Genomic DNA, 21,519 nt, shown 5'->3' on the forward strand with positions numbered 1-21,519 from the left:
GGGGGGGGGGGGGGGGGGGGGGGGGGGGGGGGGGGGTTTGGCTAGTAGAAGTTATGAATGGCCGGTAACTTACAAAATGTAGTAGCCAAATTGGCTGGTGAGTGAAAAAGTTCATTTTAATCCCTGTATATACTGTATATATATATTGTGTGTGAGGGGGCCCCACACAGAACAGACCGGATTCATTCAAATTAAACTGCCAATATGCACACTGCCAAGATGCCATTTAGTTGATGGCATTTTTTGCCCGAAAATGAAATTATTAGGATTCATTTGGCCTTTAGATAAAAAATATGTAAATTTGGTAGAGTTTATCAGTATATGGATATTGTTCTTAAGGGGGGCTTCTTCCCCCATCTTACCCTTCTGTTAGTCAGTTCCACTTCTTGAACATGGTATGCATTTGTCATACTCAGAACTCCTTAAAAAAATCCAACCAAACCAAGAGACTATGCTGTTATTTTTGGTTATGATACCTTCTAGCCTTCTGAGCTCCATCTAGTGGTACTAGTGTTAGTAAGAGCAGTGGTTCTTAATCCTGGTCCTGGGGACCCCCTGCTCTGCACATATTGCATGTCTTACATTTTGGATTTTGGGTGGGGAGGGGGGTGCTGTTAAAGAATCTGATTCATCTTTTTTGTTTTTTTTTTACAGTGTGAATACTGTAAAACTGATTAGCCAAATTGTGAACATTTCATAAAATATATATAATTTTTTGGTTTTCAATGGTTCAAATATCATCAAAAAAACATTATGAGAGTTTTCTTATGAACATGGTTTGCCTTTGTCATACTCAGAACCAAACCAAGTCGGTTGGGGATTAAGAATCACTGAGTTAGAGATCTAGTAGCTGCAAGACATGAAGGTATAAATATTGTTATAGTCCACACAGTAATACGAAGTTAGCATTTCATACTTTTTAAAATTACTTTTAAAGTGAACAATTAAAATGTAATCAAAACAAATTACATTTTGGTGCAGAACACAAATAAATACATGTCTTTCAACTGTGTGCTAAAGTACTGATGGAAATTACCACAATGGTGAAAGTAAAACTTTATTTACAAAAATGATTTTTAAAATATATAACAGAGAAAAAAAAACAATAAAAATGTGAAATAAATTAACACTTATGCCACACTGAAAACTTGTTGCAGCACATACTGTAAATATCCAGATGCACACATACAAATATTTACAATAAAAGGTTATTCAGCTTTCAAATGGTTGAAACTGCAGCAGACTATCAAATCAATTCACATTTATTTCACATACCTACATACTTCTCTACAGTCTTTACCATGAGGAGAGAGATCAGATGGATCTTGAGGTGTTCCTGTTCTGTCACCCGTTCCTTTATCCTCTTCCTCCTCCTCGTCCTGTCGCTGCACAGATGAGAGATACTGCTCTAACAGACTGCCATCTTGACTGTCCCCCGTGGCTGCTGTCAGAGGCCCAAGAGAGCGCACTGTTTCTGGAGATCCAGTCGTGGCCGTGCTGCTCAGACTGTTGTCCAGTGCTGCCGGTCGCTCTCCAGGGGAATGAAAACCAGACTCAGGGATGGAGATCTCAGTGTGGATAGGAGTTGCTGCAGGAATGCTGGGATCTAATGCAGTACTCTTTGACACATTGAGCTGCTCGTTAACAGACGACTGCCACTCCAGCACGACCTGAAGCTGTTTGACAAAGAGCGCACACAGACAAAAGTGAAAATAGTCAATTTTGATGATTCACAGGCATTTTCGTGACTCATCATTCATTTCCCAGCTGAAGATGGCTTATAATAGTGGCCTTACTGTGATAACATTAGTAGTATTAGTTATGACCATATCTCATGGTCATCTTCATACTGACCTGCTTCCACAGGAACTTCACAGCTTCTTCTTGCACACGTCTCTGTAGTCTGTCTTCTTCTTGTTGCTTGCGCACCCTGCAAAACATACTAGTTACAGCAAAATACTTCACACTGTTTAAGCTTACGTTATTGTTGAAGTTGTTTTAGTGTGTTGAACTAATCAGAAAACAGTGATTCACAAATGTACCAGAATGATTCAGGACCATTAAGATAAAACTGCATCACTTTCCTTCCTTTACACCTTATGACCTGATGGGCAAACATATGATGTGTTGAACCGTGAAGTGTTTCACCTTTCCAGTTCTACGGTCAAGTGGACAATGTGATCCTGCATCCTACGCAAGCGGATCTCAGCACGCACTTCTTTGGCTTGTGGGTGGCAGTACCGCGTCCAGTGTCCCCTCCACCAAGACTGAATCCTTACAGCTGCATCATGTGGTTCACATTGTTCTACTTTACACTGCAGCACAGCAGCTTTCTGCATCCCAGTCCACTTTGAATCCTCCACAGTACCGTTCTGTAACCCAGCATCCCCATTAAATGCATGCTGCTGCCCGTTAATGTCGAAGCAGGCAGTTCTGTCAATGTGGTCAACATGATCTGATCCCTGTGTCAGAGTGAGGACAGCTCTATCTACTGACTCCTCCTTGGATGGGTGGTACTGAGTGGATGTGGGAGGAGCCAGAGAATCATCAAACTCCTCTTCACCGCTGTCAGGAGCTGAAGCAGGATGAACAGCAGTGTTAAAGGGCAGAAAAGCAGACTCGGAGGACAGCAGACTACCATGAAGCTTCTCCTCATCAGTATGCACATCCTCCAGAGTCATCATGTCTTCAGCAGCAGGTGGAAGCCGGGCAGCAGCAACTACGGGTGAAGATACAGAGTCCATCCACGTGTTTACCTGAACTCCTGGATCCACATCTATAATCATAATAGACAATGAATCACTACAGGAGAAAATGACATGAAAAACACAGAAGGGCAGATTCATTAATTCATCAGATTCCCTTTCACAGATATGCATCTATTTTTTATTATTATTTTTAAAACATGTACATTCCATTTAGTTTATACTTACCTTCTTTCATTTCAAACAGCCTCTGATTTACAATTTGGAAGCAAATTATTGTATACATTATACATTATCTGTGCAGTGTAAAAATCAACTAAATCAACAACTTTTTAAGCATTTAATTTAATAAATAATAGATTTGTTGGTTCGCAACAGTCAACCCGTGTTACAATCCTTATTGCTGTCTTCTGTAATGTATATTGGATTTATGTAGGTTTTATATGACCCCATACCTCCACACAGTAAGTAACGTATGGAACTATGAGTGAACAGTACAATATATATAATGAGGTTTGATTAAAAAAAAATGTGTGTTTAATACTGCAATAGATTCAGACACTTTTGTTTTCACATTATTTATATGTGGTATCCAGCATAATTTATGATCAACTATAACACCTAGAAATCTATTTTCATACACTCTTTTAAAACTAATTGTTCAATTTCCACTGTATTCAGAAGCTGTTCCAAATTTGTCCCTAAACAATATAAATTTGTGTCATCAGCAAACAGAACAATTTGTAATACTTTAGACACTTTAAAAATATCATTTATATACAGTACAAACAATTTGTAGCCTAGCACCAAAGCTTGTGGAAATACCACAAGAGACTTTCATTAAATCCGATTTAACATTACATATTTGTACAAACTGATAGCTGTCATCAAGGTAACTTCTTAACCAAGAGAAGGCTTTCGCTCTTATATCATATCTCTCCAGTATCATCATAAATAAACTGTGATCAATAGTGTCAAAAGCTTTTTTTAAATCTAGGATCAGCCCCACAGTATATTCATTATCATCCACTACAGTGGAAGTATCTTCTTCCATTGTGAATGACCTATTTGCTCCAAAGCCAAACTGATGTTAACTCAATAAATTATGTCTATTTATAAAATTATCAAGCCTGTGTACATATAATTTATCTTAAATTTTTGAGAACTGGGAAACAGAGAAATTGATCTGTAATTGGAAAAAATACATCCACTCCACTTTTTCTCCACTTTTAAAAATTTGAATCAGGCAATGATGCAAACTTGCCCATAAAAATATCCCTGATGCCAATGTGCACCGAAATTACATAGATGCAAATATATAAATGGAATCATTTTGTATGTGGAGTATGTGGAAAAATGCATACAGAAAGGAATCTGTGACCTCATTTAAACATTGGAGTCACGGTGCCATGTCAGCACTGCACCCACTAAACTGGACTGCAGTTTGCTGGTGAAAGAGATGCAGACATTTGTGCTGACAAAGGGTTTAGTGAATTCCTCCTTGAGTCTGTTATCTGACCTGCCTGAGCGATGACATCCCCGTCTTTGTTCTTGTGGATGCGCCTCTGCTGCACGTCTAGATGTGTGGGGCGAGATGGACTCGAGCAGCAGTGACGTGTTTGCTGCAGCTGTTTCTGATGCTGTCTGTAGACACACACATACTGATGATTAGTGCAGCTCCACCAATCAGGATTTGCTGTGGTTTAAATGGTTTGTTTTGGATGCTACCTTTGTTTGTTGAGGATTCGCTCAAGTTTAGCATCCTCTGCTGACTCCAAGGCAGTTGTGGCTGTCAGGGGACACGTGGATGCCAAATATTGGACCAGCTGTGCGTGCTGTCCGGGGTGAAACATACGACCTTTACCTTGACTGTAGAGCCATTCTCCTTTCAGTCTAGAGACATTGCAGAGTGTTGTCATTAGTAATGCAGCTGCTTTCTCAAGGTTACATATCGCATAAATCAGTGGTTTTCAAGTGGTGGTCAGTGTTTCCCACAGACATATACTCTATGTGTGGCGGCACAGAAAATTAGATTTTATCTGAATATGTAATGTCACTCACTGTCCGGGACCACGATTGTTATTTGAAAATGTTAACTTTAACGGAAGGAACCAGATTTGCCGACTCGTACACACTCACTCAATGGATGGACGATCTGACAGGAGTGGCCTGACACACCTACCAGATCAGAGCATGTATAGTAAATAGAAACTGAGAGCATGTAAATCTTTAGATGCCTATAACTATGTACTAACAGTGGCAAGTGTAAGCAAACGCAACTACTTGAACACACAACTGACACATAACATGGGCCTTCACTGTTCCCTCTGTCTACAATTGCACTTATGGCAATTGTAGAAAGTGAGATGACACAAACGGTTTCCTTTATGTTTAGCCTCTGGTCTTTAGTTAACTCGTTCCCCAATTTCTGATTAGGTGGGCATGCATGAGAAATATTTAGACTCAGAACCAAACCATAATCCATACCAACAAAAGACAATAGTTTATTTAACTTTAACTGATATTAAGTGTGCGCTGCAAATGTGAGCATTTTTGATGTTCGTTTCTGTCCAGTCCGCTCATTTTACGATTTAACCACAGCTTTCGTCATTTTGTTGTCTGGCAATGGCAGCAGGTATGCGATAAAATCATGTACTCCATCGATTCTGACACTTAAAGATAATATTTTAAGCTCCTTATGTAGCTGACTCTGTGCTCATTTGTATTGGCCGCCTCCAGTTATCCCTTTGTTTTGCCTCTAGATAATGCTGTGACGTAATTGTGACGTCGGCACTAAAAAGGTCTATAGGAAAGACAAAATGAAAATGACATCTAAGCTTTTCTAAAGAGAGTCAGTTCCGTTCAAAGATGCTTTTATATAAAAACACCCGCACCACGTTTTGATTTTTAAACATGCATTGCTCATGTTTATTCAACAAAGTCAAAGCCTTTTGGAAAATCTATTTGTGGTGGTCAGTTTTGGAAAATTAAAGGGTGGTGAAAATGGGGTTGAATAAACATATGTGACAGAAACTAAGGATATTTGTACACTACTTGAAATGCTAGATAATTGTTTAGAGGTTGGTGAAATCCCTCAGAACCAGGATATTAGATGGTCCGCAATTTTTTGTTGTATTGTTGATGTGGTGCACTAACTGAAAAAGTTTGAGACCAGCAAACAGCTAATGCTAACCCTGTAAAATTAGAAGAGTGCATTTCTTAAAGTACTGTCAAACGCAAAATGATAAGACAGTCTGTGCAAAATGATTTGTAGCACAACAGTAAAACACAGACAGACTGTAATTCTTGTACCGAAAAAGACATCTAACTTACCCCTCTTTTTGTGAAACCACATATCCATCCAGCTCCTTCAAACGGAGACACCAGCTCGCCACATACGGGCGATAATCACAGCCGGGCAGAGACGGTGTGGCCATGACGCATGGGTTACTCATGATGGACAGCTGCTCTAGGCTGTGAAATGGAGCTAAATATGACACCTGGAAGTGAGATACACAAAGAAAAAAACATTAAACAGTAACATCTACAAAACAAAATAAATGTATAGGGCTATTTATTTAAACTTTTAATCTACATAATTATAATTAAATAATAATGAATTACATTTTACAGTACAGCACTTCTGAGGAGAAAAGCCTTCAAAATGAAGATAATTCAAAGACATGACATCTAAAAGTACTGAACAAACACAAAGTGGCCAATATACTAGTGAATATGAATTGGTCACTGGTCTACGGTCCACATCAATCTCTTTCTGAAATAAATTTAAGAGTTGTTCAAACAGGTTGCTGTTGTATTGCATCTGTGCTATTTTCATAATGGTGGTCTGTGTAGATGTGCAGACTTTTGGCCATTCATTGTTTTTTAGTATTTCTTGTGTCACGATTTACATTTTTCAGACGTTGTGTTAAAATCCGAACGCATTCTGTGTGATCACTCTCCAGGGCTTAACAAAAGGTCCGGCAACCAAGTGAGATGTTGACATAACTTTTACTTGCTCTATTGTTTGTCACTGTACCTTGCATTTATTAATCATGTGTATGCCATGCAAACTTAAACATCTGATACTGTGTGATGAACACTGATATTGAGAATTATTCTAAATGAAATACATCACATAATGTAATCTAGATTTTGTTTAAAGGGGTCATATGATGCGATTTCAATTTTTCCTTTCTCTTTGGAGTATTACAAGCTCTTGGTGCATAAAGAAGATCTGTAAAGTTGCAAAGACTAAAGTCTCAAATCCAAAAGGATATTCTTTATAAAAGTTAAGAGTCAGCCACACCTACCTAAAACAGCTCGTTCTAACACGCCCCCACATATCTACATCACTATGTGGGAAGATTTGCATAACGCAGACCAAATGTTCACACAAAGTAAGAAGGTGCAACTTTTATTCTCGCTGTAGTATTGTTGTTGCACCACCATGTAGTGAAGGCGCTGTGTGTTCCGTTGTGAACGCGAAACTACTTTGTTTGGCCTTCCAAAAGAGGACGATATCTGCTTCGTCATGCCTGGAGCTGATCCGTGCTGGTCGCTGAGGAAATACAACAACTGCGCTGTGGATCGCCGGATCGGCTTTCACCATGGACGAAGCGGAGTCCAGCCCGGGGTCATAACGTGGTTGCCGCAAGCCTCCTTCGTCGAATCCGCTGGCCGCGCCATTCTCAAGCCCGCCGCCTCTGCTCACTCTAGCCCTCTAGCCATTCCTCACTCTAGCCCCCGGCCGCCGCTCACTCTAGGCCGTAAGCAAACGCAACTACTTGAACACACAACTGACACATAACATGGGCCTTCACTGTTCCCTCTGTCTACAATTGCACTTATGGCAATTGTAGAAAGTGAGATGACACAAACGGTTTCCTTTATGTTTAGCCTCTGGTCTTTAGTTAACTCGTTCCCCAATTTCTGATTAGGTGGGCATGCATGAGAAATATTTAGACTCAGAACCAAACCATAATCCATACCAACAAAAGACAATAGTTTATTTAACTTTAACTGATATTAAGTGTGCGCTGCAAATGTGAGCATTTTTGATGTTCGTTTCTGTCCAGTCCGCTCATTTTACGATTTAACCACAGCTTTCGTCATTTTGTTGTCTGGCAATGGCAGCAGGTATGCGATAAAATCATGTACTCCATCGATTCTGACACTTAAAGATAATATTTTAAGCTCCTTATGTAGCTGACTCTGTGCTCATTTGTATTGGCCGCCTCCAGTTATCCCTTTGTTTTGCCTCTAGATAATGCTGTGACGTAATTGTGACGTCGGCACTAAAAAGGTCTATAGGAAAGACAAAATGAAAATGACATCTAAGCTTTTCTAAAGAGAGTCAGTTCCGTTCAAAGATGCTTTTATATAAAAACACCCGCACCACGTTTTGATTTTTAAACATGCATTGCTCATGTTTATTCAACAAAGTCAAAGCCTTTTGGAAAATCTATTTGTGGTGGTCAGTTTTGGAAAATTAAAGGGTGGTGAAAATGGGGTTGAATAAACATATGTGACAGAAACTAAGGATATTTGTACACTACTTGAAATGCTAGATAATTGTTTAGAGGTTGGTGAAATCCCTCAGAACCAGGATATTAGATGGTCCGCAATTTTTTGTTGTATTGTTGATGTGGTGCACTAACTGAAAAAGTTTGAGACCAGCAAACAGCTAATGCTAACCCTGTAAAATTAGAAGAGTGCATTTCTTAAAGTACTGTCAAACGCAAAATGATAAGACAGTCTGTGCAAAATGATTTGTAGCACAACAGTAAAACACAGACAGACTGTAATTCTTGTACCGAAAAAGACATCTAACTTACCCCTCTTTTTGTGAAACCACATATCCATCCAGCACCTTCAAACTGAGACACCAGCTCACCACATACGGGCGATAATCACAGCCGGGCAGAGACGGTGTGGCCATGACGCATGGGTTACTCATGATGGACAGCTGCTCTAGGCTGTGAAATGGAGCTAAATATGACACCTGGAAGTGAGATACACAAAGAAAAAAACATTAAACAGTAACATCTACAAAACAAAATAAATGTATAGGGCTATTTATTTAAACTTTTAATCTACATAATTATAATTAAATAATAATGAATTACATTTTACAGTACAGCACTTCTGAGGAGAAAAGCCTTCAAAATGAAGATAATTCAAAGACATGACATCTAAAAGTACTGAACAAACACAAAGTGGCCAATATACTAGTGAATATGAATTGGTCACTGGTCTACGGTCCACATCAATCTCTTTCTGAAATAAATTTAAGAGTTGTTCAAACAGGTTGCTGTTGTATTGCATCTGTGCTATTTTCATAATGGTGGTCTGTGTAGATGTGCAGACTTTTGGCCATTCATTGTTTTTTAGTATTTCTTGTGTCACGATTTACATTTTTCAGACGTTGTGTTAAAATCCGAACGCATTCTGTGTGATCACTCTCCAGGGCTTAACAAAAGGTCCGGCAACCAAGTGAGATGTTGACATAACTTTTACTTGCTCTATTGTTTGTCACTGTACCTTGCATTTATTAATCATGTGTATGCCATGCAAACTTAAACATCTGATACTGTGTGATGAACACTGATATTGAGAATTATTCTAAATGAAATACATCACATAATGTAATCTAGATTTTGTTTAAAGGGGTCATATGATGCGATTTCAATTTTTCCTTTCTCTTTGGAGTATTACAAGCTCTTGGTGCATAAAGAAGATCTGTAAAGTTGCAAAGACTAAAGTCTCAAATCCAAAGAGATATTCTTTATAAAAGTTAAGAGTCAGCCACACCTACCTAAAACAGCTCGTTCTAACACGCCCCCACATATCTACATCACTATGTGGGAAGATTTGCATAACGCAGACCAAATGTTCACACAAAGTAAGAAGGTGCAACTTTTATTCTCGCTGTAGTATTGTTGTTGCACCACCATGTAGTGAAGGCGCTGTGTGTTCCGTTGTGAACGCGAAACTACTTTGTTTGGCCTTCCAAAAGAGGACGATATCTGCTTCGTCATGCCTGGAGCTGATCCGTGCTGGTCGCTGAGGAAATACAACAACTGCGCTGTGGATCGCCGGATCGGCTTTCACCATGGACGAAGCGGAGTCCAGCCCGGGGTCATAACGTGGTTGCCGCAAGCCTCCTTCGTCGAATCCGCTGGCCGCGCCATTCTCAAGCCCGCCGCCTCTGCTCACTCTAGCCCTCTAGCCATTCCTCACTCTAGCCCCCGGCCGCCGCTCACTCTAGGCCGCCGTGTGTGATGCTGTGTTTCGTTGTGAAAGCGAAACTACTTTGTCTGGCTTTCCAAAAATGGACCCGACTAGAAATCAGTGGTTAAGTTGTATTTACAACACTGTTCCAGAACACTTCAACCCAAATATTCAGATGTGTGCAGCACATTTTATGAAGGACTGTTTACTGATCCTGGTAGAGTAGACTACAATGCCGGCTGTTCTGACTCACAGATTGTAAGTACGTTTTTTATATTTAAAGAGTTTTTATATTTTATATTTTTTTATATTTAAAGCGTTTTTTTGGGCAGTGTAGAGTAGGGCTTGTTGTTTGTCATTTCTCCGATCACAAAGGCAGACATGGTTTAATGTTACGCGGCGCGATGCAACGCAACACGTAAAAAGACAGTATAAGTCATTATAATCCATAATTATGTCCCCACTGGATGCAACGCATGCCTCGTTTAATGAGTTTTCATGTTTTTGAATCATCGCTCCGGCCTGACAGGGCATCATCACAATATGGTAGGGGCGTAACATTTCCGTCTCACGCTTGAGGTATTCGGCCAATCACAACGCACTGGATAGCTGGCCAATCACAGCACACCTTATTTTTCAGACCGATTAGCTTTGTAAAAATCAATGCGTTTCAGAAAGGCGGGGCATAGAGGAGAAACAATAATGTACAGTATGTGGAAAATAATGTGTTTTTTGAACCTTAAACCGCATAAACATTTCATTACACCAAATACACAAAATAATGTTCTTTTTAGCAACAAATATGACCCCTTTAAACTGCAAGACTGGCATTCATAGTATCAGTTAATGTGAGTAACATTAATCCATAATGTTTTTCCTCATATGGTACTGTTTTCCAGCAAATGTCCATTTATAAATAAATTCAACTGTATAACAGTTTCACTGTAATTCATGTTATAATGTTAGAATGAAATAACAATAAAAAATAATACATATGCACTTATTTGTACATAGTAAATGCAATTATTTTTAAGCAGTTGTTGACATCCTATCTAAAACATGATTTAGCCAAAAAAAACACTACCACTAATATGTCTTGCAATATCAGTGCGTGCAAAGGTTCTGCGCGATCCTCTTGTTCAATATGCTCTGGGTCTGAATCAGGCTCAAATTGATATGGCAATATTGACTCCATCCTTAACTAAACCGGAGCAGATGGAACTTGCTGCTTTGGCAAGGGGCGTGGCAGTACTGAAACACCATCTAAGCTGTTCGCCAATCACAACGCACTGGGACAGCTAACCAATCACATCACATTTCATTTTTCGGAAGGCGGGCTTTCATCAAACCCGGAACTAATCAAGCCGTTTCTGCTAGGATGGGGAGAATGTAAATTATGTAAAAAAAAATCACCAAGCATGAGAGCATGTTCTAATACACCCCCAAAACAAATTCAAGACACTGTAAAAGAGCATAATAGGACCCCTTTAAAAATTAAAAGAAGCAGGTTTTTGTGATCGTTAAGGGAAACTCCTGGAAAGTCCAAGGATCCAGTAAGCGAATTCAAACAGTTGGACAAAACAGCACTAATGCAATGAAAAACACGGCCAATTTCATCAGAGATTGTGGAGAGAATAGTGACTCACGTCCAGATGTCAGTAAATTACTATTTTCATTGTGTATTTGGATTAAAAGCAAGAATGTTTTAGAATGAACGCTGGCTGGCTGAGGTGTTATGTGGTGGAAAGAAGTTTAGCGATTCTGAATGTATCCAGTGGAGGTTTAGGGGTCTTTGGCGTCTCCCTGTGGTCCTGTTTGGTATCGCACCTTGACTTGTGGTTATTTGTATTGAAAACGTTTGTTTAATTACTGATTGATTGTGGCACTATACATTGCCTACATTGTGAATTATGTAGAAAAACAGAAAAATAAAAAAAAGGTTGTGGTGGGGGGGGGGGGGTACCGGCACTGGCACTTCTTTTTTTCCACTTCAAGCACTGTACTTCAGAAATATAAAGGTGGTAGCTTAAATTGCTCGTGAAAATAACATTTTAAACAAATTTTTTAAAATGTACACAAATGGTCATGATTAATCATGATTTTAAAATACTATTTAGTAAACTAAAAATTCACACTAAATAAATGAAACATGAAATGGAAGTTGTGATCATCTTTTCTTCCGTATTGTTATATATCCAAGTAAAAAGGCTTCTTGAACAAGAAAAAAAATGTAGGGTGGGAGCTGAATTTGTCCAATAGGGAATTTATTTGGATTGTTGTAATTTGACAATTGCTACAATGTCATGTGAGTAACAGCTTGTACCCATGGGCGTAGCTTGTGGGGGGGGGGGGCAGGGCCATATAATGTAGTTAATAATACATGTAAACGTTAACACATTTTAAATTGTTATTGTAAGTAAATTAATAAATCAAAACAAACTTAACGTCTCCCTCAATCTCATTTGCGTAAGAATTGTCACGTGACGAATCTGCATTTTGGTGGATAATAGACTTAACGGTAATGCTTGCCTGTTGTGTGGAATAAAATGATGTCCCGCATTTTTAACAACATACACGAACTGCAGAGAAATCCGGAGACAACGAAAAACGAAAAAAGGTGAAGATATTAATGTCGTGCTTGATGATTCCGGACCCGGACATTCAGATAAAGGTGACCCGGACATTCAGATAAAGGTGATCCACAGGACGCAGCCGGTTTAGTCTATTCAGTAAGACTAAATAAAAAGTGTGCGCCTCATTGTGCATTAACTTGAATCAAGCCCAACAAATGTCTGTTTTAAAAACAGTGGATGAGTAATTCACTCCTTGATTGTTTTGAGTAATTCACTCCTTGATTGTTTTGAGTAATTCACTCCTTGATTGTTTTGATGTTTATTGTGCATTTTAAACGTGTTTATTGCTAATGTGGCAAAATAGAAGCGCAGCTGTAATTCGTGGGCAATGTATGTGGTTACCATGACAACCTCACGCACTTGCCACTGCTCTATGTGAATGTGAATATGTACCGGTTCGGTTCGGTTTGCCCCCCCCCAAGCTCAAACGTCAAGCTACGCCTATGCTTGTACCGCACTTGCACCAGCGCACGTCATCAGAGAAGAGAAGAGATGCAAGTGGGAAGTTATTTTGATTAAAGATTATGAGGGCACATGAATGTAAAAAATTGATGTGCACAGACAATATTCCATAAAAAAACTAAGAACTGTCAATTTAGATTTTATGATTGGTGACTAACTTGTGTAATTGACAATGATAATAATTAATGCATAGCAGAAATGACGCAAAACAATACATTAACAAAAACAAGTTTTCTGAGGTTTGTGTCGCTAGTATAATTGTTAGCACAATTGTTATTAAGTTGTTTGCATTGTCTTTCTGTTGCACTTTACCTCAGTCAGGTCTCTGATCTCATTCGCTGCTAGCGACAGGACAGTTAGGTTCGTTGGCAGGTGGGCAGGAACAGTACGTAGAGTCGTGATGATGTTTCCATGCAGAAGAAGAGTCTGAATAGGGTGAGACAGATCTTAAATATCAGTTACAGAATTACAGTTTTTTTCTGTATGTTGGGACAGTAATCTTATAAATTATTCCTCTTAACACATTATGAGAGATTTACAAATGATTTGTCTTTCAAGACAAATGGCAAATACCTTTAACGCTGAGAGCTTTGTGAGGTCTCCTATGTGAGAAATATTATTATCGGACATATCAAGATGTTGAAGGGAAGCACAATTGTTGAGCTGCTCAATGACCTGGACAAACAAAGACAGATGTGACACTGATTCAGATGAGGCCAGGAAACATTTTCAGCCTAATTTTCAATTAAATACATGGTAAATGCATGTACTGTGAAAAACACCTTTATGTTGTTTCCAGCTAGATTGAGCCATTCCAGATGAACCAGGTCCTTCAGTCCCTCAATATATCCGATACTGTTGTTTGGGAGATTCAGAGTTCGTAAGTGAATCAGCTTTGAGACACCCATCATGCGTACCAGACGGTTGCAGGCCGCAGACAGCTGTTAACAGACAGTAGGTTACAGACACTTCACAGAAAACACTTATACTAATGATAGGTGTAAGTTGTGGTGTGGTTGTTGGTGTGAATTAGGGTTGGGCCGATAGACGATGCCATCGTCCATCTCCAATGGCTGACAGACAACACAATGTTAAGCTGACATCGTGAAAACCCCCACCCTACCCCACCCGCAATCCGCCGCATCCCAGTTCCGGAAATTAAGTGCACTACGGAAACCCTAAAGGGAATAAACAGCCTACGAGATGGGAGAATAAAAAAAAATATTTCAATACTTTTTCTCGCAATGATATCATTGGGTAAGTATAGGCGACTGTATAAAAATTGCGGGCATCAGGGAGCCGCTATTGAAACCGCTTTCGATTGCGCGCTCTTATTTTACTTTCACTTTCACTTTCGAGATTTGCAACAAAAGTGAACCTCATCGTCCATCACGATGTTTCACTGTAGACATAGTCCAATGCAAATTTGGTAGACATCGCCCAACCCTAGTGTGAATCCAACATACCTGCTGAAGAACTTGATTACGCTCCAGGTGCTCCAGCTTAATAATGTGGTTTTGGTCCAGAATAAGAGTGTGTGACTCCACGTGACTGAAAATCTTCGGATTCAGTTTGTGGAGACTCTGATTGGAAAGGTCTAATAAACCTGGATCTGAATAATAACAGCAAAGGACAAAACACAAATACGCTACATGAACAAGAGATATCTGCACTTACAACACACTTTAAATGTAAAAGAATTATTCCAAAGCCAAAAGAAGAGTCAAACAAAATGGACAGAGGTTTATTAAAATCAGTTGAGGAGAACCCCCACCCCTTCCCCTCCCCTGATTGTAAAGCGCTTTGGGTGTACAGCAATACACAATAAAGCGCTATATAAATGCATCATTCATTCAGTTATTCGCCCTTCTGTGTATTAACTCAAATCTGCTGTTGTCGACTAGAACCTGGATCTGAGCTTCTCTTGACAGAAGAATAACGCGCATCCACAGATTCCAGTACGAAAAAACCCCATACTAACAGATCAGGTCTTATAAACAGCAGATATGTAAATGAAATCGTGTCAGCTAATCAGTGATATAACAGCAGATTTCTGCACATTATGACAAAAACAGATCAGATGTCAAGTTCGTCACGAGCTCTACACGCTGCATGTTACAAATGATATTCCACACACACAACGGCAACATGGTGTCTGTCTGCAAATGAAATACTGCAGTGTAAGATGTCCATCAAATCAATCGTTTGGAATAATCGGTTTTATTTAGCATACCTTCGTAATTTGACATCTGGAGCAACGGATCAACGACGATCTCTCCGTCAGCCGCCGCCATACTTCCCGCTTGTGTCACCGCCAGGCAACCGATCGTCTATTTGATTGGATAAAATAATATGGGCATAATAATAATTTTAGATATTTTTATAAGAACGCTGGTTATATTCTTATATCAAGTCTATGTTTAGCTTGAAAAAATAGTTTGCATTTGGAAAACAAGCTCTGTTATAACCCGCTTACCCATAATTCCTTTTCCTCTTCCCCATCTGAAACGCCGCCATGAAGTGAGTGTAGTCTGTGTTCATCAATAAACATCTTAAAAGTTATCTGGGGAAAGCGCTTGTAAAAGTGTTCACGTGCTAATAATAAATATGATGTATTTATAATAACTCTTATTTTTGATGTGTAGGGTCGAGCTGTGCAGTTTTAGTGGATATAAAATTTATCCCGGCCATGGCCGGCGGTACGCCAGGATCGACGGAAAGGTAAATGCTCAAACTATAGGTGTATTTGATTGTACTGTAGCGTTTTATTCCGTGTTGATCGATGTATAGTTCCTAGCATGTTGTGATGTGAACATTTATGTCCGGCAATCTTCCGTTTGGTTATTTACGGGGGCAGTCGTGGCCTAATATAGTTAGGGGAGGGAGTGAATGTACTGCGCTCTCTTCCACCTTCAATACCACGACTGAGCAAAGGCACCGAACCCTCAACTGCTCCCCGGGCGCCACAGCTAAAATGGCTGCCCACATCTCCGGGTGTTTGTTCACTACTCTTTTTTTCTTTCTTCTTTTTTTTCTGCTTTATTTAGTGACAATTCACATACAAATTGACAATAAAAGCAAAAATGTCAATAAATTCAAAGAAACAATGATTGTAAAAAAAAAAAGCAAATTATGGAAGAAAAAAGAGAAAACAACAAATACAAAAAATATGAACTATATATAGAGGGGTATTGAGAACAAATCCATATCTCTTAACTACAAAATAAGTGCAAAAGGCCTTAAAAAGGATAAAGTTTCAAGGCTTTACAGCAATCTATAGTCTTTTTTGCTTTAGAGTTCCTTACATCTTCCATCACTTTAAGATACTGACAGCTCAAATTTAAAAGGTAAAAAACTAGGTGTACTCTTTGACCATGGACATTTATGAATGTGATATTTCCCTAATATAATAAACAAATTAAGAACTAAATATAATTTCTTCTCTAAAGGCTTATCATAATAAAATAAAACTTCTTATCTTTGTTTGTTCACTACTCACTGCTGTGTGTCTACTTGGATGGGTTAAACGCAGAGCACTAATTCCAAGTATGGGACACCATACTTTGCTACACATCACATCATTGTCACTTTCAATTTAGTGCTGGCCTGTTGGCTAACTACAGTCCTAACCAGAGTAAATGATTGGATAGTGATTGTGAATCCTGTGCATTTAGTTTAAGCTCATGTTTGAAACCAAAACAGTGGGGGTTACAATGGTGTAAGAAACATGTTTTTTTTTTTTTGTGTTCTAGTCTAAGATGATATTAATTTGACTGTATGAACTGAATAAATCTAACATCAGTGTGGTTTTATTAGTGGATTAATGGTGTTGCTTCATGTAAATCCTCTTCTTCTGCAGGTTTTCCAGTTCCTGAATGCTAAATGTGAGTCTGCTTTCCTGTCCAAGAGGAACCCCAGACAGATCAACTGGACCGTTCTGTACCGGCGTAAACACAAGAAGGGCCAGTCTGTGAGTTTGACCAATACACGCTTCTCTAACCCTTCAGAATAGAGTCACATGCTGCATCCTGTCAGGAGTGTTCAGTTACTGACAGTGTTTTTCTGTATAATGGTACCTTGTCTCTAATGATACAATTTTAGAGCTTTAGAGACAAACGGGTAAATATTTAATGAATACAGTGGTGATTCTCAGATCAATTAACAGCTTTCAGCCACTCATTCAGATGTAATTTTTATTCTTTCCACCAACAACATGTGCAGGATTGTGGGACATAATAGGCAATGCAGGAAACATCTATGAGCCCTCAATAACTTCCTAGATGAAGACATCTCAAACTGATATGTGACTGAAATTGAATTGGGACATGGCTTGATTACTTAACTTTGAAGACAATGGTTTTTCAGCTTTTGAAGTGCAGCCACGGATGTTTTGTGTGTGTAATGCATGTTGAGTGAGTGACTGGAAATCATGCTTCAAGGTTTTTCCTGGGTCAAACATGGTTTTCGGTGGTGGCTGACGGCCATCCACACTCGCAGTATAAAGTGTCCTACCCACGTGATCTGCGAACCCAATACTGACAATACATTTTAAATAAATACAAAGAAACAGTTTGTAATTTTTTTTTTTTTTAATAATTTTTTTTACTTCTACTTATTAAATAAAAAACAATCACTTGTTGATAAAACAAACTGCTTACAACTATTTAACATGTGAACGTCACCATTAACAAAGTAGTTAGAAGAAAAAAAAAAAGAATTGGTCATTGTTTACACTTGGTTGCTTGGTTTATTTTTTTTTTTGGCCAGACCGTAGCTTAGAATTATTCAGTTTTACAAACCTCTTCCAAATTAGGCTCTCACTGTCATCCTTTCTTGCTCTCTTTGCAAAAAAGTTGTGATTTTTCCACTGGCCTTCATAGCTTTGTAAGAATATAATTTCTTATCCTGATAATTATTTTGGTATATAATCATCAATAAATATTAAAGAGTATCATAAAAAACGTAGCATTGAAAAATTAAACTAATAGTCTAATTTTCTACCATATACAATTGAATAAAATTAGCATCTAGCTAACAGCAACTTGCTTTGTGCATTGGTCTGGTTTCACCTCCAGTCTAAATGAATTGATTTTATAGGTAATTTACTACGCATTGTCATATAAATAACATGAAAATACTGTGGATTATTAAGGCTAAATCGAACTAACCACTCTTGCTATGTAAACACACTTACTTCCGAGGTTTTCGGAGTAAATTATTTGTTATACACCGATTCAGACAGTGATGTCTCGTGAGTTCAGTGTTGAATAGATCAGGGTTTTTTTTTAACCATTCATTAAAATGAATCGGTTCAGGAGTCATTAGGTCGTGAATCGGACATTTGAAAATATTTGTCAACACCGAAAACACTTAATCACTGGATAGGATTTTTTTATTTATTTATTTTTTTAAGTGGTTTGTCAGCTGCATGTGTGGAATGCTTGTTGGAGAAGATAAGGTTTTTTGAGCGTAATTCCCACCGAGTGGTAATTCAGGAGAAAGAATTATCCAAATGCACCACATGAAACAAGGTTTCGCTCTTCCGACCTTTAACCATCATGTTAGTTGATTTTTATTAATATGTCCGAGGGAGGGAGAGGAAAGAGTGGTTAGTTTGAAGACTGAGAGAGTGCATGGGGAGGGGCTCTCTGCTCTTTCTTTTCCTCTGTTAACATGCACGCTATCACAAGTGCAGCAGTCATTTACATCACTCATAAATCACATTAAATTGAATTAGGAAATTTCCAATGTCTTTTTGCTTCTTTAGGAAGAGGTGGCTAAGAAGCGCTCCCGTCGTGCAGTGAAGTTCCAGCGGGCCATCACTGGTGCCTCACTGGCTGAGATTCTGGCCAAGAGGAACCAGAAGCCTGAAGTGCGTAAAGCGCAGAGGGAGCAGGCCATCAGGTGATCACCTCAATTTTTCTGTGCCCTTCCTTTCTTTGAGGACCCTGGGCCTCCAGGGTACAATTTTTTTGTTCCTAAACCTTTTCAGTACAATGACCTTAATGCTTTTAATTCACTTTAAAGATTTTTCAAATGTAATAGCTGTTTACAGTTAATTTTGTAACACTCTTCAGACGTCATTGTGGGGTCATGTATGAATAAGTCACTAAAGTGTAATGGTTTTTGACTGTAGATTATTAAGTTATTAAATTTATTTTAGAAGACCTTCAATTCTTAAAATTATTTGTCTTAAACAGGGTTGTAACTGGTTAACACATTGAGACCGGTGCAACAAAAACTGAACATTTCCTTTCTAACTGTATTTTTGATCTGATCTTTCAGAGCTGCAAAGGAGGCCAAGAAAGCAAAGCAGGCAACTAAGAAACAACCCACACAGAGCACCAAGGTAAGATGAGGGTTTGTAAAAAAAAAACTCAAAACCATAAGTCTATGAGCTAGGTGTGATTGTTGTTTGCCCCTTGAGGCGTTGCAGTGTGACTGATTCTGTCGCTTCTGTGTCATAAGGTGGCATAGAGTAGAAGGACTAAGTCTACATCTAGTACCCTTTTAATAATGGGTGCTCAGTGTCATTTATAGTCCTACACATGATTGCAAACTAAATATAAATCCTTGTTTGAATGCCTTTCATATAGTCAGTAAAATGTTTGTGTTTTTTTAGGCCCCTGTTAAAGCTGCATCCAAACAGAAAATTGCCAAGACCATGAAGGTCAGCGCTCCTCGTGTTGGTGGCAAGCGCTAAGTTCATGTTTTGTGTATTAATAAAAGTTTCACTATCAACCTTGAGTTCTTGAAGTATTGATTTCATTCATGTTTAGTGATAATCCGTGACCTTGTTTACCTAAAATCACTTTGTGTGTGCTGATTTAAAGGGGACATCGGATTCCCATTTTCCACAAGTTGGTATGATTCTTTAGCGTCTTCATGAAGTGTCAGTAACATAATTTGGTTAAAATTCCTCAGTTTTCGTGTAAAACAACACCCTTTTTTTACTTTATCGAAAACAGCTCTGTTCACAGCGAGCCGTTTCGGTGCTTTTTCTGTGTTTTTTTAAAGGGGTCATATGATGCGATTTCAATTTTTCCTTTCTCTGGAGTGTTACAAGCTCTTAGTGCATAAAGAAGATCTGTAAAGTTGCAAAGACTAAAGTCCCAAATCCAAAGAGATATTCTTTATAAAAGTTAAGAGTCAGCCACACCTACCTAAAACGGCTCGTTCTAACACGCCCCCACATGTCTACGTCACGATGTGGGAAGATTTGCATAACACCGCCTAAATGTTCACGCAAAGAAAGGCGGCGTAACTTTTATTCTCGCTGTAGTATTGTTGCTGCCACCATGTCTTGAAGGTGCTATATTTCGTGAATCAAAACTACTTTGTTTGGCCTTCCAAAAGAGGACGATAACCCCTTCGTCATGCCTGGAGCTGATCCGTGCTGGTCGCTGAGGAAATACATCAACTTCACGCTGTCGATCGCCGGATCGGCTTTCACCGTGGATGAAGCAGAGTCCAGGCCGAGGTCATGTTTTTGAGTCATCGCTCCGGCCTGACAGGGCATCATCACAGTATGGTAAAGGGACGTAACAGTTCCGTCACACGCTTGAGGTATTCGGCCAATCAGAGCACACCTTGTTTTTCAGACCGATGAGCTTTGTAAAAATCGACGATTTCAGAAAGGCGGGACATGGAGGAGAAACAATAATGTACAGTATGTGGAAAATAATGTGGGTTTTTTTACCTTAAACCGCATAAACACATTTCATTACACCAAATAATGTTCTTATTAATGACCCCTTTAATTAGTATGATTTTTATAGAATGACAAAATAGTATGATTAAATTATAAGTGTATACATTGTATTTAAATTATACACTTGACATTTATATCTAACTTATACACAATTGAACATATGAATAAACACACTGATAAAACAAGCATGAACAACGTTATGGTACTTACATACTGTAACGGCTGTGACCTCCATTTAATTCCAGAAGCGGCCATGAAAATGGAAAGCTGGTCTTGGGGAGAAGGAGATAGAAAGTTTAATTGCAGAGACTCTTAAACACGCGCCGACGCACATAAATAAAAGTGCCGAGGTATGAAAAGCAGAGAATGTTCTGTAATTAAAAGCCAAACAGAAGCAGTATAAAATTAAAAAACACGGACGATTACAAATGGCCCATAACGTGTTTATACACGTGAAAAACTGTAATAAATAATTTCTTCATTAAAATATACACCTGTGAAAAATGACACATGAAATTGACGATGCATGCAATGTCACTTCCTCAAGCCCCACTCGCGGCATTATTTAGAGCAGTGTTTCCCAACCGGGGGTGCCGTGTAAAAAATCATTTTTTATATATTTTTAAATTGCTAAAATGTTCAAAAAAGCAGCTATTGTATAATATCCATTTCTAATGCCGCCAATAATTAGAGATGCACAGAAATTCCGGCTGCCGAAAATGAGTTCACCGCTCAGGATTCACTTGTGTGTGTGTGTGTGTGTGTGTGTGTGTGT

General features: G+C 38.8%; 3 protein-coding genes across 3 annotated transcripts in view; 1 reads left to right on the forward strand and 2 right to left on the reverse strand.

Moving 5' to 3' along the window:
• nfkbiz (nuclear factor of kappa light polypeptide gene enhancer in B-cells inhibitor, zeta) overlaps positions 1-18,000 on the reverse strand; it is a 27,038-nt gene extending 9,038 nt beyond the window's left edge. Inside the window, exons 1-3 of the mRNA XM_016232595.1 lie at positions 17,996-18,000; positions 17,847-17,853; positions 1,131-1,200 (exon numbers count right to left, since the gene is read on the reverse strand). Coding sequence (XP_016088081.1) covers position 1,131 — 1 coding nt within the window. The 5' untranslated portion in view covers positions 1,132-1,200; positions 17,847-17,853; positions 17,996-18,000. The remainder of the gene's footprint in view (positions 1-1,130; positions 1,201-17,846; positions 17,854-17,995) is intronic.
• On the reverse strand, positions 1,246-15,558 carry LOC107551099 (centrosomal protein of 97 kDa-like). The gene is made up of 12 exons (XM_016232592.1): positions 15,510-15,558; positions 15,267-15,363; positions 14,500-14,645; positions 13,816-13,974; positions 13,607-13,708; positions 13,346-13,459; positions 8,543-8,709; positions 4,434-4,598; positions 4,225-4,349; positions 2,149-2,776; positions 1,855-1,930; positions 1,246-1,676 (listed from the first exon to the last, which is right to left on the reverse strand). The coding sequence occupies exons 2-12, from the start codon at positions 15,325-15,327 to the stop codon at positions 1,263-1,265; spliced, it is 2,157 nt and encodes a 718-aa protein (XP_016088078.1). The 5' UTR covers positions 15,328-15,363; positions 15,510-15,558; the 3' UTR covers positions 1,246-1,262.
• On the forward strand, positions 15,464-19,780 carry LOC107551103 (60S ribosomal protein L24-like). The gene is made up of 6 exons (XM_016232598.1): positions 15,464-15,553; positions 15,679-15,754; positions 16,893-17,003; positions 18,801-18,937; positions 19,319-19,382; positions 19,656-19,780. Exons 1-6 carry the CDS (start codon positions 15,549-15,551, stop codon positions 19,734-19,736), a joined length of 474 nt encoding a protein of 157 aa, XP_016088084.1. The 5' UTR covers positions 15,464-15,548; the 3' UTR covers positions 19,737-19,780.
• Positions 19,781-21,519: the final 1,739 nt, after the last annotated feature.

This window comes from Sinocyclocheilus grahami, unplaced genomic scaffold, assembly GCF_001515645.1.
Source record: "Sinocyclocheilus grahami isolate Dianchi unplaced genomic scaffold, SAMN03320097.WGS_v1.1 scaffold414.1, whole genome shotgun sequence".
NCBI lineage: Eukaryota > Metazoa > Chordata > Actinopteri > Cypriniformes > Cyprinidae > Sinocyclocheilus > Sinocyclocheilus grahami.

Bases quoted from the DNA above. Each gene is read 5' to 3' on its own strand.
- LOC107551099 (XM_016232592.1), bottom strand. From the start codon at position 15,327: ATGGCGGCGGCTGACGGAGAGATCGTCGTTGATCCGTTGCTCCAGATG. The intron at 14,646-15,266 runs GTATGCTAAATA...GTTATTATTCAG, and splicing joins CCAGATGTCAAATTACGAAG to ATCCAGGTTTATTAGACCTT. The intron at 8,710-13,345 runs GTAAAGTGCAAC...TCTCACTTCCAG, and splicing joins AGATCAGAGACCTGACTGAG to GTGTCATATTTAGCTCCATT.
- LOC107551103 (XM_016232598.1), top strand. The intron at 17,004-18,800 runs GTGAGTTTGACC...TTGCTTCTTTAG, and splicing joins AACACAAGAAGGGCCAGTCT to GAAGAGGTGGCTAAGAAGCG. The intron at 18,938-19,318 runs GTGATCACCTCA...CTGATCTTTCAG, and splicing joins CAGAGGGAGCAGGCCATCAG to AGCTGCAAAGGAGGCCAAGA.